At 33.9% G+C, this 18,365-nt stretch overlaps 3 protein-coding genes across 4 annotated transcripts; 1 reads left to right on the top strand and 2 right to left on the bottom strand.

The window, feature by feature from the left end:
- The first annotated feature begins 1 nt into the window (after nucleotide 1).
- LOC110728207 lies at nucleotides 2-7,278 on the top strand. Of its 2 annotated transcripts, XM_021907869.1 has the most exons (11): nucleotides 2-146; nucleotides 568-669; nucleotides 1,550-1,939; nucleotides 2,260-2,367; nucleotides 3,473-3,563; nucleotides 3,863-3,931; nucleotides 4,686-4,763; nucleotides 5,495-5,584; nucleotides 6,036-6,086; nucleotides 6,579-6,815; nucleotides 6,908-7,278. In XM_021907869.1, the coding sequence occupies exons 2-11, from the start codon at nucleotides 596-598 to the stop codon at nucleotides 7,055-7,057; spliced, it is 1,338 nt and encodes a 445-aa protein (XP_021763561.1). In that variant the 5' UTR covers nucleotides 2-146; nucleotides 568-595; the 3' UTR covers nucleotides 7,058-7,278. The 2 variants fall into 2 exon arrangements, with proteins under 2 accessions (XP_021763561.1, XP_021763562.1); XM_021907870.1 differs by lacking the exon at nucleotides 5,495-5,584.
- A 3,839-nt stretch (nucleotides 7,279-11,117) lies between these two features.
- LOC110728204 (ribulose bisphosphate carboxylase small chain 3, chloroplastic-like) lies at nucleotides 11,118-11,981 on the bottom strand. The gene is made up of 2 exons (XM_021907867.1): nucleotides 11,601-11,981; nucleotides 11,118-11,505 (listed from the first exon to the last, which is right to left on the bottom strand). Exons 1-2 carry the CDS (start codon nucleotides 11,913-11,915, stop codon nucleotides 11,275-11,277), a joined length of 546 nt encoding a protein of 181 aa, XP_021763559.1. The 5' UTR covers nucleotides 11,916-11,981; the 3' UTR covers nucleotides 11,118-11,274.
- Nucleotides 11,982-13,477: 1,496 nt separating this feature from the next.
- Nucleotides 13,478-14,666, bottom strand: LOC110728206 (ribulose bisphosphate carboxylase small chain 3, chloroplastic-like). Its single transcript, XM_021907868.1, has 2 exons — nucleotides 14,242-14,666; nucleotides 13,478-14,040 (listed from the first exon to the last, which is right to left on the bottom strand). Exons 1-2 carry the CDS (start codon nucleotides 14,551-14,553, stop codon nucleotides 13,807-13,809), a joined length of 546 nt encoding a protein of 181 aa, XP_021763560.1. The 5' UTR covers nucleotides 14,554-14,666; the 3' UTR covers nucleotides 13,478-13,806.
- Between the last annotated feature and the right edge of the window lie 3,699 nt (nucleotides 14,667-18,365).

Here is an 18,365-nt window from a genome sequence, read left to right as displayed (position 1 = left end):
AAGAAATAAAACCCCTCCTTTTACAATTTTGCCCCTCCTTTGCACTTGGTGTGTCAATCACTTTCAGATAATAGCGTTTTCTCTCTCCTGTAAAACAGAACAAAATCCAGAAGGAATTGAAGATTTCTACAGATTTAATTTTGGAGGTATGAAGTTCTGATTAAGTTTTGATTTTTTTTATATTTTGGCTCGAATTTGTGTGCTTGTACATTTCATTTGGGGATTTTGCTTGCTTTTTTGTTAAATTTATGTGGGTACAAAAAGAACCCAAGATAAAAGATTGGAACTTGATGATAAAATTATACGAAGTATCTAAATTTGGAGAAGTTTGAAACGGGTGTTATTAAACTTATTATTTTACTGGAATTTGGGATAAGTGGGTGTTCAATTTTATAGTTGAACTCTTAATTTTGGTGTTTGGAAGATCTATTAGATATGAATCCCTGGAATTTTAGTTTAGATGATTGTAAATATTTATTTGTTTATGTTTATTTGTATTAGTGGAGATTATGAGGGTTTGCTGGAATGTGTTAACTGATGATCCAATTTTATTGGATAATTTACTAGGGTTTTTAAATTTGGATGCAACACAATAATGACAAACAAGCCAGTGGAGGCTTTCCACCTCTTGGACCAATTACAGTGTATTTTGGATCGCGACCCTCTTATGTAAGTTTCTGTACTTGTAATTTGTTGTACTACATTGTGTTTGAAGCTTTTGATTTATTGAATTATGTTCTTTTGGACGCTTGGCATCTTAATTTGGTGAGCAATTCACTTTGCTATTGCTAGTGAATTATCAAAAATGACAATCTTAGTTGGATCACGCTAAAATAACATGAACCTAATGATTCCAGAGAATGTAGCCCTTAGAGATTGCGTGATCATTGCTGATAGTTTTGAGTTATGTCGAATACATTCCCCTGTTCAGGTGATCATCATGAGGGCTTTTCCCTTAGGAAATATACTCAGTAGGAATTTAGGATTATGATATTTCTTGTTCCATGAACCACAAAGTTCTCACTAGTCACCATCAAGGCTAGTCCTTTACCATTTAATCATAAGGCTTAACTTTCTCTTCTTCCACGTACTTGGATTTTTGTTCCTTTTACCCAGATCATGAATTTAAAAAATGCTATTGATTTTACTGGTACCTCCAAAAGATCGTTTATGTCATGCAAGTATCATATATAAAACAGGAGAATTAAATACTTATTCAGTTATTCATAAATTAAAAAACCTAGAGGAATTAATGGTGTCCAAAAGTGTGCGTCAAGTGCCTTGGAGCGAATTGCACTTCAGCTGAATTGCCTCGCCCCAGAGCCATTAAGGCGATCTTGTGCACCTCGAGCCTTAGTGCCTTTAAGTGTAACTTTTCTTGTACTGCTGTACATAGTGATTGTTATGAGGATGTCTCTCCCTATTAAAAGAATATTGGTTTCATCCACTATTATCTTTCTCTGCTATACAGCGTATGGATACAATCATATTTGTCCACTGCTTGTTCCCTATTATCATTCCCTTTTAAATGAGCTTGGTTCATTTACAGTGATGAGTTGGGATTTATTCATCCATCCCAGCTAATGATGCTCAATGAAGGGGAAGATGCTGCCATTCTTACTTCTAAGGATTACAAAGTAGATGCAAAACTGGGTTCTGAACCTTTAGATGCTAGTGAAGTGGAGGGAAAAAATGATTTTTTCTGGAGTAGAGAGCACAAGTTGGGAATATCCACTGAGCACCTTCTTCCATTGTATAAAGCAGCAAAGCAGCGGTTCATGGATGCATATGCAAATTATAAAAAGAATTCCAGTTGTTCTTTGAAGAATGAGGATGCGCCTAGCAGTTGCATCTTATCTGAGATTGAGGATGCAGTCATGAAGCACAGCAAGGTTCTTTTGTTGTTGAGTAGTGACTTTGGGACTGCATGGAATGCAAGGTTAATTTTGCTTGTCCTTTGCTGGATGCAATTTGCTGATATAATTTTATTTGGTATTTAACCTAAACAGAAGATTAAAACTTTTAATGAAACAGCTTCCATGTCTAAACCTACTATAGATTTTTTATCTTGGGATTATTTGCATTGTTGTCTGGCCTTCAGGCTGGCAAGTTATTGTATATTTTATTTTTTATTTTTATTTTTTATGTTCTAATAACTTCTTTTTTTACTAGTTTGATTTGTTAACAGTATATGTTGTGAGTTTATAGATGCAAATGCTATTCACTTGGACTGAATGTTATTTTGTCTCATCAATACAGGAAGCTCATTATATCAAAGAGAGAAGAATTCTCGATTTCAGACGAACTTCTCGTATCCTCTTTGGTTCTTTCTCTTGCTCCTAAATCCGAAAGTGCTTGGAACTATAGGTAATTATGCTTCTCATTGATGTCTTAGTTTCTCTTTCTAATATTTCATATTATCTCAGTTGAGACAAGTACAATGATTTACATTACTTGGTGCATTTGTCTGATTGTCTCCATGTGAGAATCCTCTTTACTTTGAGGGATTATATTTTACAAAAATTAATTCTTAAATCCTAGGCTTTGAATCTCCTGCTAATGATGGAGTTAAATTGAATACTTAGATCTAAGTGTGATGGCTCAAATATTACCCTTGTCCTTCCTTTTCTCCCTTCTTAGAGCCTTTCCTCTAGCAAACTTTAAGCTACAAAGGCTCCTTATCAGGCAACCTGCAATTGGTGGACATTTGACATGCTCACATGCAATAACTGGTGGCTTTTTCACACTGCTCCCTCTTTTTTCCCTTTTTGTGTCTTGCATGTTATCTTACTCCCTTCCTCTCCTCCTGGAAGCTCAGACACTGGCAAAATGCTATTCATCCTTTACCCAGAGTTAGAATGTAAGGGGTTTTGGCAATGCCAAGAGAGGGACATAATAAGAAGAGAAAAAAATCATGAAGAGAAACTTTTTCATTAGATCTGGACTGAATTGTGATTCACTGGTGTTTTATTGGCTGCTTTTGGTGATTCCAACAGGGCTTGGGGAGTAGAAATTGCACCTTTTGATGGTCATCTATTGTTCACCCCCATAGGCCCCATTTTTTTATGATGGAAAATGTGATGAGCCAACAAAGGCAGGGGTTGGGAATTTCTTATTGATTTTTTTTTACCTTTTGAATCCATTCAGATTAGATCTATATAATAATATGGTAGTGAGATAAGTAATTTGACCCGTGAATAGTGATTTTTTGCACAAGGGTGCATGCTGAGCTGTTCAATGACTTCGATCTGGGGCTAAATGTAATGAACTGATTCAAGTGCTGGGACGATAAGAATTTATCTGACATGTACTCTAACAGGAAGAGAGGGGATGCTATGACACCTCTCTATGTCAACTTTTGTCAGGGAGGCTTTTATGCTTTTACTGAAATTTGGTGTTTGTGGTCCTCTTTTACCACCGTTTTTTGTGTGGTTCTGGTGTTTCTGACCTCCTTGACTGTGTTTCTTGATAGGAGATGGGTTATCAAGAGAATTGCTGGAAGATGTCCAAATCTGGAGCTGATTTTGGCAAAAGAATCTGAGCTTGTTGAGAAAATAGCAGAGGTTTAATTTCAGTTGCAGAACTGGGTATTGTTAAAGGTTTATTTGCTATTCATTGTTTGTGTGGCTTCATAGCTAAGTGCTGGTTTTTGTTCATGTTCATCTTCTTTTCTTACTTTCGGGTGTGGAAGTTTTTTACCAGCTGTATTTAATCTGTTCTCCAATTTCTCATTGAAATGAAATGAACCTGTACTTACGATGAGATCACACTGTGTATTTTTTAGCTGAAGACTGAATGAGATAAGTAATCAATTAACTTTTTTTCCCTAGAAAAAGATACTAATTTTGGACTATCTTTGCAGAAGTCAAAAATGAACTACCGTGCTTGGAATCACAGATGTTGGTTAATTTCTTATATGACTAGTGAACAGGTGAGTTCTGAACTAGTATGGCATGTTATGCGTATTTTCATCCTTTGTTTATTAGATTTCCCCCCTACTATTCATGGTGGAAATTATGCAAGATAGGAGAACTTAAAATATCTGTTAGAGCTGATTTTGGAAATGTTTTCCTAATGGGTCAGCTGAGTATCTACCTTTTATGACAAGGTTTTAATATCCAAATAAACTGGTTTATGACATAAGATTCAAGGGAAGGGATCAGAGCTATTTTTAAAGGATTTGCAGTCTTATGAGCCAACAAAAAGTTGGAAGATCCTGAAGGAACTTCTAATTGACAGATCAATATAACTTTGTTTGTAAAACGCCTCTTAGTGGAAATTGGAAAATAACTATGAAAAAGCTTACTACAGGGACCAATTTATATGGTCTTGGAACTTTTAGCTCACTCTCACTTGATATCTATGTCAGGACTATGGAAGCAATAATCTAGTGACAGAAAGCAGGTCATGTAGTAAAAGTGCACTTTCAAATGTTTGTGTTATTTTGATGTGTAAAGGCCTAGTTTGGAAAGTTCTCTGAGCATACTATCTCCAGGAGAAAGGTTTCTATTTGCTTGTATAGTGTCAAAACATGTGTGACCCCAATATTCTCAATGAATTGCTACTACGCATTTTCCTACGTGTGCGTGTTGGACTGCCTGAAAATATAGGAACAGGGTATTTTAAAAGTGTTGTCCTCCCTACTTTGTGTTTCTCTGATTGAATATGACCCTGCCATGTTACAGGCTCTTTGTGAATTGAACACCAACAGAAAATGGGCTGCGTTGAATGTAGCTGATAATAGCTGCTTTCATTATCGACGGGTAAATATTCCTTGCTAAATGTTCAATTTTTACTTAGGTTGCAGGGTGAAGCATTAAGCCTCCTTTTTCCGTTTTATCCACATACACCAGATTCCTACCCCCCTCCCTTTTTTTAATGATTCTGAACCCTGCCTGCTTTCCACTTCCCCAATTCTGGCAGAGCCGCTAAGGTTAAGTTAAAAGTTAAAAAAAAAAAAAATCCATTATACTTTGTGCTGATATGGTGCATCATTGACATTAATATTCTATTCATATGACATGTTCCAAAATCCAAACAAATATTGGAGGTTTCTGTTGTTACTGAAATTGCTTCCTTAGCTTGTGCAATAGCTGGATACCTAACAGAAGCATGGAATAAAATCTGAGCTGAACTGCAGAAACAATAAGCCAGAATACTTTCTCAGGCTTATAAATGTGATTGAGCTGCTAGATAGCGCTTGGCAAATTCTTTAGTGGTAAAAATATTCAGCCACATATCTCAAAAACAGATCGTGCCAACCCCCTTTTTATGAATGCTATCAATTAGTAATTCCCTGATGCCAAAGGAAGATGTAACTCATGTAAAGACATGAAATTTGTTTACTTGATCTTTAAGATGCATTAGGTAAAAAAGATGAGGTAATTGAGAATGCTAAAAAGTACATTCTTGTGTGAAGTTTCGTGTAAGAGTTTTTGGATGATTTGGCATTTTATAGATGTTTATAACATTTTTTGACATTGCTGGGTGACAGAAGCTAATGCTGCGGATGTTTGGGGATGTGAGTCATGGGATAGCTGTTGATACATGTATTACACAGGAGTCGCTTAAACAACTATGGAAAGTAATGTCTTGAATCCGAAAATATCGTTCAACAATTTGTTTTGAGTAATTTGTTTTTTAATTTTATCAATATGGTTATACCTTTTAGTAATGTATATGGTTGGTTTAGTAAATTTCTGGTTTTAGTTACTATCCACCAGTGTGGCATGGCTTGTGTTTGTTTTTACACTCTTTATCTCACATGTTCCATGTAGAATTGAACTGGATTTGTTAAATAAGTTGCTCCAAAATCTGTGAACTAAAGTTTTTGCAGCGACATAGTAGCTTTTGGCTTCAAAAGGACTGAGTAGGGTGTCATTGTAGCTCAGAAACCCCAGATCCTGAAGCTTAAAGCTATGACAGTTGTGCTTGAGGGGCTTGGAACTTCTTGATTGTGAGGTTATGGCTTCTTTGGGTCTTCCAGCACCTAAAGTTCTTATCTTTCCGTCTAAATTATTTTTGAATGATTGCAGGATGAACTGGATTGGAACGAAGTGCTAATCAGACGTTATATTGGGCGAGAGGTACATATACTTATTTGATTGCTTGATAACTAAAATGTTTGTTTCATGTATTGTACTTGCATACTTGGTACTCTCCTAGTAAATAGACTACGAGTCATTTATTCTTTTGGTTTTGAAAACAGTGCAGTTGATTCAGTACTGATGTTAAATGATAAAAGAAGGCTTGAAATAGGTTCATGCTGTATCACATGTGAATTTGGTCTTTTGTACTTTGAGTATTAAGCTTCTATGGACTTTACTCTTAGATTCTTAGTTTACTCTTGATAGGCTTCTACGGACTACGTACTTTATAAAACTTGTATGATGAATGATGCAAGAGTCAAATTCCAATAAATGGGGAAAAGTTAAAAGTGAAGGAACCTGTTATAAGATTTTTGTGAAGTGGAAAGTCAACAGTCGCAAGTTTCAATTTTCCTGTACTTGGCACTTTGGCAGTCTATCTTTCTTTGTTACATTCAGTCTTTAAAATTGGTATTTTCAACATTTTGGCAGGCCTTGTGGCTCCATCGCCGGTTTTTATCTGTATATTGGGTGAAACATTTTGGAACTGATCAACCTGACATCTCACGGCACCCCAACGAGAAGAGCATTGAAAGTGACTATGTATCTGTCTTTATCGACAACGAAGTCGGTCTTCTGCGAGATTGCTTGAATCTTCCAGAGAGCATGTTTGAGGATGTTCAATCACAAATCATTCATTCTGCTTTCTACATTTTGTGGCTAAACAGGGTAATATGCACAACTTTTCCACATTTTTAAGTCTTAGAAAATCTGTTATTCTTCTGCTTGCTAATCTTTTCTTGTTACTCTATACGGCTCAGGAACTTCTCTGTCCTACGATTATTAATCTCAACCAGAAGCTTGAAACAGGTGATTTGAGGACATTGTTAAACAAGCTGTGCCCTGAAAAGATTACTGTTTGGGATTGTTTGTTGCGCGAACATTCTTTGCAGGACTCTACATCTTTGTGAGAGGATTCCCTCCATTTACTGACTTGAAAGAGATGATGAATTTGGAATGATAGTTAATTGTTAAACAGTCACATCGAATCCGAAAGTTTGTTGTGTTTTAGGCTACTTTATTAGAAGTGTCATAATCATATTAATAATAACCAGCCAATAAACAAAGCTTCATTTTGTTACAGCAAGAACACAATACTCATTTGCAATTATTGTTAAAAAATTCCTCATCATCTTGTAACTTAGTTGCATGTTAAACTCTTAAGTCTTAACTCTTGGATAATATATACTTCGTATAACAATTAAGTTTGAGCTACATTTCTTTTGTAAAATTAAAGGTATGTGATTTATGCTCTGCTTTATCCGACTTTGTCTGAAAATATCTTAAATTTATTACTCGTATATGTAGTACTCTATCTATAACAGGAGTGTCCATTATTCAGATTAAAACTGAAATCTTATCCAATCAACACTGAATGCTTTCAAATCGGATCAGAATGATTTTTATTTATTTTATATATTTTTTTAAATTTGGATTTTCGAATTGGATTGGTTTGACTTTGTTTGGAACTAAAAAGCCAAATTAATTGAAATATAGAGAAGTGTATCTAAGTGACTTGGTTGCCACGCCCTAGCGAACCTCAGAGGAAAGGGAAAAAAAATATACAATTACATTATGTTTTCAAGAAGACTTGTATTTCTGTGACGGGCTTAGACCAATTTTATTTTAATAATTATATTTTTATTTTAAAATTGCATTTTTTTTATAATCACATTACTTAGGCCCTAAAAATTGCAAACTTAATTAAATGAGATTTTTCGGATTGGATCTAAATAACTAAATTTTAATTCAAATTGGCTTTGTTGATATTTTTGGATCGAATTGGATTGAAAAATTGAAAATTGAATTTTATTTTAGATTTAATTTGACCTTAATTAAAACTGAAAATCAAAGAACACCTCTATCTTTAGCTTATTTTGTCTTACACTTTTAAGCAATTGTGGGAGACCATTCTTGTTATCAATGGCTAAGAATGTGAGTTTAATGGGTTACCACAAACTATGAGGGATCACAAGAGTTTTTAAATTTCGAATGAAAAACAGATGAATAAGAATATAAGATGAAATTAGATTATCTCTTCGAATAGACTGTTTATTCCAATGATATATGCGAGAGGGAAGTCCCTCTAGAATTCACTTATGAAGAAGCAAATTAGACGGAAAAAAGGAGTTGGAATAAATTAACTTTGTCCGAAACTCCAAAATTATAAAAACTTATTTTGTTTGCACTTATTTGAAATTGCATAGATTTAAATAAGTAGAACATAATAGGGTCTTACCTCCATTTCGTATTATCTAACTACCAATTTCAAATTTCACAATTTATGTCAACATTCAATTATTTGTCATTCTAAAATAGCAGTGTAAATACAAGCCGTCAACCTAAATAACTAATGAAATAACTACTTGTATCAACTTTGTAATTCATGTGAACAATTTTGAAAACGGTAATATAAAATTGAATAAACTGGCACATAAACGCGTTTATCATCATAATGATACATAAACGTGTTTATCATACTGACACATAAACGCGTTTATCATATGACTTTCTTTTCAGGTCAATGTAATTATGAAATGTGCCTCACACTATTTTGCATTTTTGCTAATGTTGGATACTTTGGTAACATTCATTTAAGGCCATGAAAGGTTTTTTTTATATCCCACATGATTTGAATGGTTGGACATAAATATTAGTCCAAGTGGGATCATCTTTTTTTGGGAAATTAAGATTAGTTCAAACATTGACTTCTTATAAAATTGTTAGCAAATCATTTTAGCTCTTATTCAAGCAATATTTTCCTTTAGTAGAGGATATTTCACCATTTTTTTTACCATAAAAAAGTCCCATAATAAGCCTAAATTCAATTAAAACACATTTATTAAATAAAAAAAAGACAAAAATTATAATAATAATTATAATAAAGGCCAAACTAATTAAAATCACAAAACTCTTTCCATCTACCACCACTATAAATAAAAACCTTGTGTTCATCGAATTATACAGTTTCATCTTTGTTTTCTTTAAATTTTCTCTCATAATTATTTTTTAATCAATTTTTACAACATCAAAAATGAGTAATTTTGATGAAGGAGGCAATAATAATCATACAAACCTAACAAGTTGGGAGAAAATGAGGATGGATTATCATATATGGGGTTATGATGAATTGGAGGCTTGTTGGTATCCTTATTACAAATTTGCATTTGAGGATTATGAGAGGATTATAAAAGAAGATGGTGAGGAGATTGTTTGGCAAGATGATGTTTGGAATTTGATGGACATTCAACAAACTCCAGATTCTAAAAAGAAAGATGATCAATTGGTCTCTAAAGAAAAAAAAAAACTAAACTAAACTAAACTAATAGTACATTGTACTGGAAGGCAAAGCATGCGGCAGATTAGAGAGTTATGGTAGCACATTTGGTTTTTTCTCACATTTTGTTATGTGAAAAAATGCGTTCTTATGTAACATTTGACCCTAAAATTATTATAAAAGATGTGTGATTCCTGCATTTTTATTTTTAATTGAGAAAGACATAATCTGCTAGCATATATGTCTAAAATTAGATGGATCTATATATTTAACTAAGAAAATTTCATCCATAAAAAGTTTAAATCATTAAAATTACAATCATTGACACCAATTTTGTTAAGTTTTGTAATTATTGACACCAACTTATATCAACTGCTAAATTAACACCAACTTGCTACAAAAATTACGAAATTGACATAAATGACACTGAATAACTAACTTTACATTACTTTCAACCCTTGTGCAAGTATAAAATTCCTTTTTAACAATCATTTGCTTCAAAAAGTTTTTAATGTGTTGGAAAGATAAGACTATATAGATGTCATATGTAGAGTATTATTGACTGTTTAGTGCCTTTAATGTCAATTTTATTCTTTTTTTGGGCAAGTTGGAGTCAATTTAACAAGTGACACAAGTTCGTGTCAATATTTGCAACATACTCCTAAGTTGGTGTCAATGAGTGTAATTTTGTCTTATTTATTTATTCGTTACCAATGTCCTTGAAAGAATTTACAAGCTGAAAATTTTCAAGCTCTCCATCAACAATCCTATCCCTCTATAATGTCAATTAGCCTAATTGGTTAAAGTTATGTCTATTCTTTCCTTTCCTAGCTTGGCAATTGAAAATTTGAAATTATGAAATGAGAGAGTTATTGAAAAGTGGGTCCATCAGCATGCCTTTCGTGACTCTCTTTACCCAAAAATAAACGTACCTCTGTCCTTTTTTAACGTCATACTACCTCTATTTTAAATTCTTAATTGCTACGTTTTTTTTACATTATCCGTGTGGTTTGTTTTAATTATTTTTTGTAATTTATACTCTAGAGAAAATATAGTCCATGTGGTATTGTTATGTGAATTTATTAAATTAATATAAAATCACTTAAATTTTTGGTATAATAATAATTAAAGATATTAATGGTTAAAGTTTTGCATAAAGTTGTCTACATACTGTATTTGGATAAAATTGAGTTCAGCCAGTCCAAAACGTATTAATTCATGTTAATATACTATAAAAATTGGATCGAATCAATTTAATTTTTGTAAATAAAGAAACAAAGCTTTTCAGACTGCATTGAGAGAGTTTGAATCCGATCTCATCGAATAAACAAAACTTGGATTTATAAATGGCGTGGACATATTTTTGTAAAATCCTAATTGAGAATCTGAGATTGTAATTTATTTTTAGTGCATTTTTACAAAAATCATAATTCTTTGTCATTCAAGTTTTGAATTGGAATCAAATCCCTAAACTCTTATTCAGATTAGATCTAATTGAAATTAACTTGGTAGGAGATTCAGATCGAATTCAATAATTCAAAAACGATTTTATTTCGAATAGGATTGGATTAAAACAGACTTGCACTGTCAGTGCAAATATGACTAAAGATACGTAACACGTAACGACTGGAAATAAAAAAGGAAATAAGTAAAAGCTAGGAATTAATTTGGCAAAATGTATGAAAGATTAATAGTTGATGACTGGCAAAAAAGGGAGATATCATTTATAATTAGGAAATAAATCAACTTTAAATATAACAATCACATCCCTCTATATGAACACATACATATTCTATTTGAATCCGGGATAAATGGAATTAATCACAAACAAGATAGCAAAAAACAATCAAACTAGTACCCAGCAGGCTTGTAGGCAATGAAACTGATGCATTGCACTTGACGGTAGCTGTCGAATCCAATGATTCTGATGAAGGCGTTGGGGTAAGCCTTCTTGGCTTCCTCGAGCTCGTTAACAACCTGGGTCGGGTCAGTGCAACCGAACATAGGCAACTTCCACATGGTCCAATATCGCCCATCATAGTATCCTGGTGACCTGTGGTTCTCACGGTACACAAATCCGTGCTACAAAAAATTAAAACATAAAATGTGTTAGCTATGTACATACGTAAATATGATATTTACCTATAGAAAATGTTAGCAATTAATATGAAACTTACCTCAAGCTCGAATTCTAAGCAAGGAACCCAACCCTTGTTAAGAAGGTATTGAACTTCACTAAGCAAAGACTCAGTGGTGAGTGGTGGAAGGTAAGACAAGGTCTCGAACTTCTTCTTGCCAACTGGTGGCCATACTTGCATGCATTGTACTCTGCCACCATTGCTAGCAAGAGAAGTAACATCAATGTTGCTCTTCTTAGTAACAGGGAAAGCTGAAGTGGACTTCAAACCGTTGAATGGTGCCACCATGCTAGCCTGAGCAGTGCTAGCTGAGGCTACAGCCGCAGCGGCGTTGGACATCATGCTAGCTGCCATTTTATTCACTCTAGTGTATGATGTGTTTCTCTTTTGTTATTCTCTTCTTCTTTGGTTGAGGCTTATGTTGTGTTGAACCAATGCTATTTATACTCGGAAATTGGTTTAGTTGCCTAATAAAATTTATGGTCCTTATTTAAATGAAGAGATGAATGAGATATGGTTGTGATTTTATTATGAATAATAATAATAATAATTTTGGCCATTATAATCAAGTGGGTATGCAAGACCTTAGCTTGTAGCATAACCACCACACATGACTCAATCTTGGAGATGTTATGAATATTTTCCACCTCAACATTTTTTGACTTTTCTTTAATATAAATATTGTTTTTTTCAATAGTGCTCATAATTTCTGAATATATTTTGATATATGGTAAATGCATAGTAGGATCACAACTACAATTTCTCCTAAGAAATTATTTAGTGAATAACCAGGTAATTATTTAATTGACCATGCTTGTGTGCTTGGTTCATGGTTGGATTGGTTTTTTGTTTAGTTCGTTCTTTTTTGTGTGTCAGAAGAGGAACATAAAAGCAATGGTTTAAACATGATTCGATTGCAACAGTTCAATCTTGATCAAATTTAACCCTTAAACCTTAACCAGACCAATTAAACGAACTTTACCCCATACATTGACATTCATATTGTTTTTTTTTTTTTTAAATATAAAATTTATTTATTTAAGTTATCAAGTTCTATTCGAATTCGTGTAATATTTTGTCCGACTTTAAGTATTGAGCTATACTATTGGTCTTAGACTCTTAGTCATACACATCAATATACTCTTATATCCAAAAATTCAAATTTACAACTACATGGTATACTCACTCCACTTGATTAGATTTTTTATACAGAGTAGTATGGAATAGAATTGGGCTCAAATGTAAGGCAAGGAGAAGAGTGTAAAGTGTAAGAAGGAATTCAGGAATTGAGACTTGGGATCGATCAATGTATATACTTGGAATCTATAATTCTGTACCATCGACTAGTAAGTTTTGTTCACAAAGAAAATGTTGATAGAGTTTAAGATAGCCATGGAAATAATAAGGTAAATTCTTTTATGCATATATGAATTATTATAATCACTCCGTTCTAAAATTTAGTGCTTATATTTTATTTTTGATGCTCCAAAAAATTGTAATGTTTTTTTATCTTTTATCTTTACTTTACATAATTTGATCATGATGTATCAACTTTTTTTATAAAAACTTATTTTTATACAAAATACCTTAACATTTCCCCAAATTTTTGGGCCATTATTTATCTTTTAGCCTTTTTTGTGTAAATTACCCTTATATCTATGCCTTCAATAAATGAGTAAATGCATGTTTGAGTCATTTTTTTTAAAAAAAAAAATAAAAAATAAATAAAATATTGGTATACTTGACTAGATTTTTATGTCAATTTAAGAATATCACTCCCTCCATTGTACTACTCTTAATTCCCATGAACAATAGAAACAAACTCAATATAATGTGACGAGGAAGTAGCAAGTACTTAGTGCCAATATACATCCAAATAATTAATTAAGTAGTAATGACAATATACATCCAAATAATTAATTAAGTAGTAATGACAAATTCAGTAACACATTTGAGAATAAGAGAGGTTCCACTACTTGATATGACCCGTAGGCCTCCTTTTACATCAAGTCATTTAATTTACAAGTTCACTTCTCTCTATATATGGACCCACTCAATAACCCGAAACAACAAAAATAAAAACCAAACAAGCATAATTTTTCAATGAAAAAAAAAACTTCAATTCAAACAAAGATCATCAGTCATACATAATGCTTAGATACACGATTTATGTGTAAAACAAAACAAATCACAAATTACTGAATTAGGCCAAGCACTTAGATCGTGCAACATAATCCATCTTTGATCACTCGTAGTTCTCTGGCTTGTAGGCAATGAAACTGATGCATTGCACTTGACGGAAGCTGTCGAATCCAATGATACGGATGAAGGCATTGGGGTAAGCCTTCTTGGCCTCCTCGAGCTCGTTCACAACCTGAGCTGGGTCAGTGCAACCAAACATAGGCAACTTCCACATGGTCCAGTAACGCCCATCATAGTACCCTGGTGAGCTGTTGTGCTCACGGTACACAAATCCGTGCTACAATAGGAAGAAAAAAAAAACATAATAAGTTGTTTATCTAGGTGCAAACATTTATTATATCATACATATTATTTTTGGTAACGAAAAAGAGACCCTACTGAACCAGCACCTCTTATAAGTCAATCAACCGTTAGTTCAGCAACATATATGGTTAACTATTGAAATAAGAGGGGGGAGGGGAGGGTTTATAGGGCTTACCTCAAGCTCGAATTCTAAGCAAGGAACCCAACCCTTGTTAAGAAGGTATTGAACTTCACTAAGCAAAGACTCGGTGGTGAGTGGTGGAAGGTAAGACAAGGTCTCGAACTTCTTCTTGCCAACTGGTGGCCATACTTGCATGCATTGTACTCTGCCTCCATTGCTAGCAAGAGAAGTAACATCAACGTTGCTCTTCCTAGTAACAGGGAAAGCTGAAGTGGACTTCAAACCATTGAATGGTGCTACCATGTTAGCCTGAGCAGTGCTGGCAGTGGCCACGGAGGCAGCGGCGTTCATCAAACTAGAAGCCATGGTTTTATGTAATTTGTTACTCACTCTAGCTTAGCTCTTTTCTTTTGATTACTTCTTTGTTGAATGAGTAATATTGATGTATGTACGGTCCAATTTATAATAGTATGAAATAACTCAAGCTAATCTTCTAAGATGTATCTTGTATGGTCATTGCATAGTTTGCAAATAAAGAGGATTTTTAACCATTGGAATGGAGTGGGGGTGATAGTGTGGGGCCTTACTCATCAACTTAGCCTCACAAGTAAAGAGATTTTTATTCATTCCTTTTTCGGTAGTCTGGCACCCATTTGGCCATATTCACAAAATAATAAATACATAGTAAGGTTTTACTTTCCCGTAAAAAAAAAAAAGAAAAAAAAAAGGGACTTTACTGAACCATACTACGGAGTAGTACACTTACAGACCAACTAATTCAGCTATTAGGTCTAATTTTAAAAGGATGTACTTAAATAAGTACATTCGGGTGTATAATAAATATGATGTTCAAAACAGCAGACAAGTAAGTCATTCAATTATAAACGCAATGATAAAATTACATAATATACAACTAAGTCTTGCAAATCTGCATAATAAAATATCTTACATCATCTTACCAATCATTTTTTTTTTTTTTTTGTCAATTACCGATCACCTTCACAATTACACTACAAGTACCTTTCAAATTTTAACCAATTAACGCAACAAGTCTTAAGCAACGGTCATATATGAATGTATTATACTCTTTTGTAACAATGCGAGTTGTTTGATGGACTCACTTGTGACTACAAATTGAGATAAGAGCATCTGCCTAAGCTCAATAGAAAATTATGGGTCATGAATTTGATGTATATTGTATGTATGAGAATCCAAGAAAAACCAACCACAAAAATTGAACTACATCTAAAAGATAATGACCTCCAACCTATCAATACTCTTAGACAAATTTTGAGAAAGTTGAAACAGTTGTTAATGGACGGTATTTATTTTATACAAGTATATTGCAAGATTTGCAACGAGTTACTCGATTGTCCCACTAAATTGTCTTTCACTTATTATTAGTTGCTCCACTAGTTAATTAGACAAGATAGAGAAAACGAGACATTATTGATTTTATGCTCTTGTTCTTTTCATTTCGAAATTTCTAAATTTGTAGAGTAATTTTGTTAAATTGGCTGTACATAGCAAAGTAGGACCTTACAAGAAATATTAGTTTTGCTTAATTGAATTATGACAAAATTTTGGTTTAGTTACTCATACAGTCATACATTTAGGCATGTGAGATAATTCTAATATAATTATATATCATAGTTTTTCTTACTTGAAGGTGAATGTGCATGAGGCCATGACACTTATGAGAAAAGCATTAGTGATTTTGCTGAAAATTCTATGGTTGTCATTTGAAATACGACATTCATAATTTTTAAAAATGGACGGTAAGCATAATTTGGCAAATGAGTGCAGGATCAAGTTATTTAGTTTTATTAAAATATAGTTTTTTCGTTTTAGTTGCTGTTGTAGAAAAAAATTCAAAATTCAAAATTCTATAAATCTGAACCGTCCATTTTTAAAATTATTGTTGTCATTTTGTAAAAGACAACCATAGAATCATCAGTGATTTTGCAAAATATAAAGATATGTAGTTTATTGAATAGAATTTTTGTTTGGTAGATTCGATTTATTGTTGAAATGAATTGTATATAAAGGCCTAAAGTTCATAAATGTCACGTGTCATTGACGATCATGGCTGGTTTCACCGAAGTAGAAGTATGTATTTTTTTTTTTTTTTTTTTTTTGTATTACCTTCAATTTAAGGAACACTTTTAGTATCTTACAAAAATTAGTATGTGATTCTAATAATAAAGTAAACTAAAATAGACTATAAATTAGGATGACCTGGTTAAGCATGAGAAAAAAAACATAATCTCTTAAATCGTAGTTAATATATTGTTTAAAACATAAAGAATACTTCAATTTAACTTGACACGAAATATTTGGTTCTAATTGTATTAAATTGGACCCCCGAAATCGATAAAAACTTTGATTATGGGACTATATTATTACTTGGTCTAACCTAGACCACTTGATTTGGTTCAGTCTATTTTCCAATGCATATTGAAATGTGATTACTTAGCCCCTCGTCAATTGTTCTTTCAATAAATTGATTTCCACAAGCCAAAAGTGGAACTTAATGATACAAAAATATGATACTTATGGCAGAGCATAATACTTTTGATAGATTGACACATATAAATTTGTAAGTTTTACCTCGTCCTGATTATGGCACCGAAGTTAACTTATACATACCAAACATTATGAGGCAATATGATATTACTAAGCATAAAAGGCAACCTATATCCGAGTATTAGGAAGTATAAATGTGTTATTCTTAGTGGTAAAGATACATACACTATATTACTATGTACTTCTATAGCTTTGGGTTTTGCAGGCAATGATGAAACAAATGCACTTTGGGCCTTTGGGGGTGAATAAGGGACCTTTCCCCCAATTTTGGTCGGGTTGACTAGTGTGAGGTTTCAACCCATTAAAATGCCTTTTTCCCACCTATAAAAAACGAAACAAATGCACTTGGCTTGGTGTTTGTTGTCAAATCCAACGATTCACATGAATGAACTGGGGTAAGCACTTTCGGTCTCCTCAAGCATGTTTGGGCTTGTAGCACTTAAGATTGCGCATATGCCCAGGTAACACGAAAATGGCATGACCTTGCACGAAACTGCCACAAGTTCTGCATGACATCTGGCATGCCGGTGACTCGTAACACGAGCAATGCATGGACATCGTTATCAAATTTTGGCACAAGCTCGACACAAGTACATTAAATCAACATGTTTAATAAGTTAATATTGATCAATTTCCAAAAAAAAGTACTGAATTCTTATATTTGGAGTAAAAATTAGGCCAAATTAGAAAATAACACCCAATAAAAACCCCGATTTTGATAATAACACCTTTAAAAAGAAAGTTTTATTATAACACCACCAAAAATCCCAAAATTTTGGTTTCACCACCCACTAACGGATTTTTGGATGGAAACCGTTAGTGGGGCCCACAAGGGACACGTGTCAGTTGTTTATTGGTTTAAAAAAAAAGAAAAATACAAAAAAAAAGAGAAAAACCCCTAAACCCTAACCCAGCCACCGGCGGCCGTGACTCCACCGCCGGAGACCCCCAGTGCTGCCGGAACCCTTTCCTTCACCGGCGAAATCACTGGCCATCAACCCCACCCACCACAGCCCCTCCTTTACCGTCGAAACCACAATCCCTTCACCGACGAAAAGGAAAAGTCGCCACCACCACCTCTTTTTCCCAATCTCCGTCGAAACCACACCAGCCACCAACAATCCTTTTCACTGGTTTTAGGTTCGTGGTTTCGTGTCGCCAACAAGGGGTGAGGTCGCAACTGGATCTGGCAGGGCTGCTGGTGGAATTGGGTGTGGTTTTCTCCGGCTGGTGGGTTGGGGCTGGTGATAGGGCTTGGATTTCGACGCTTCGGCAGTTGCTGTGGTGATAGGGTTGTTGCTGTGGTGATGGGGCGACGGTGGTGGTGATGTTGCGCTGGTGAAGGAAGGTGTTCCGATGGCAATGGGGGTCTCCGGCGGTGGAATGACGGCCGTGGGTGGTGGGGCGGGTGGCTGGGTTAGGGTTTAGGGGTTTTCCTTTTTTTTTTTTTAATTTTACTTTTTATTTTTATTTATCTTTTTTTTAAACCAATACCTTATTGACACGTGTCCCTAGTGGGCCCCACTAATGGTTTCCATCCAAAAATCCGTTAGTGGGTGGTGAAACAAAAATTTTGGGATTTTTGGTGGTGT

Source organism: Chenopodium quinoa, unplaced genomic scaffold, assembly GCF_001683475.1.
Source record: "Chenopodium quinoa cultivar QQ74 unplaced genomic scaffold, ASM168347v1, whole genome shotgun sequence".
In the NCBI taxonomy this organism is placed as follows: Eukaryota; Viridiplantae; Streptophyta; class Magnoliopsida; order Caryophyllales; family Amaranthaceae; genus Chenopodium; species Chenopodium quinoa.
Note: the sequence above shows the minus strand (reverse complement) of the source record. Positions and strands in the feature narration are given on the sequence as shown.

What these genes read in the sequence shown, in the direction of transcription:
- LOC110728204 (XM_021907867.1), bottom strand. Translation starts at nt 11,915, where the DNA reads ATGGCAGCTAGCATGATGTCCAACGCCGCTGCGGCTGTAGCCTCAGCT. An exon ending in GCTTAGAATTCGAGCTTGAG is followed by an intron (nt 11,506 to 11,600) that starts GTAAGTTTCATA and finishes AATTTTTTGTAG; the next exon opens with CACGGATTTGTGTACCGTGA.
- LOC110728207 (XM_021907869.1), top strand. Translation starts at nt 596, where the DNA reads ATGACAAACAAGCCAGTGGAGGCTTTCCACCTCTTGGACCAATTACAG. An exon ending in TTGGATCGCGACCCTCTTAT is followed by an intron (nt 670 to 1,549) that starts GTAAGTTTCTGT and finishes GTTCATTTACAG; the next exon opens with TGATGAGTTGGGATTTATTC. An exon ending in ACATTTTGTGGCTAAACAGG is followed by an intron (nt 6,816 to 6,907) that starts GTAATATGCACA and finishes TATACGGCTCAG; the next exon opens with GAACTTCTCTGTCCTACGAT.
- LOC110728206 (XM_021907868.1), bottom strand. Translation starts at nt 14,553, where the DNA reads ATGGCTTCTAGTTTGATGAACGCCGCTGCCTCCGTGGCCACTGCCAGC. An exon ending in GCTTAGAATTCGAGCTTGAG is followed by an intron (nt 14,041 to 14,241) that starts GTAAGCCCTATA and finishes TTCCTATTGTAG; the next exon opens with CACGGATTTGTGTACCGTGA.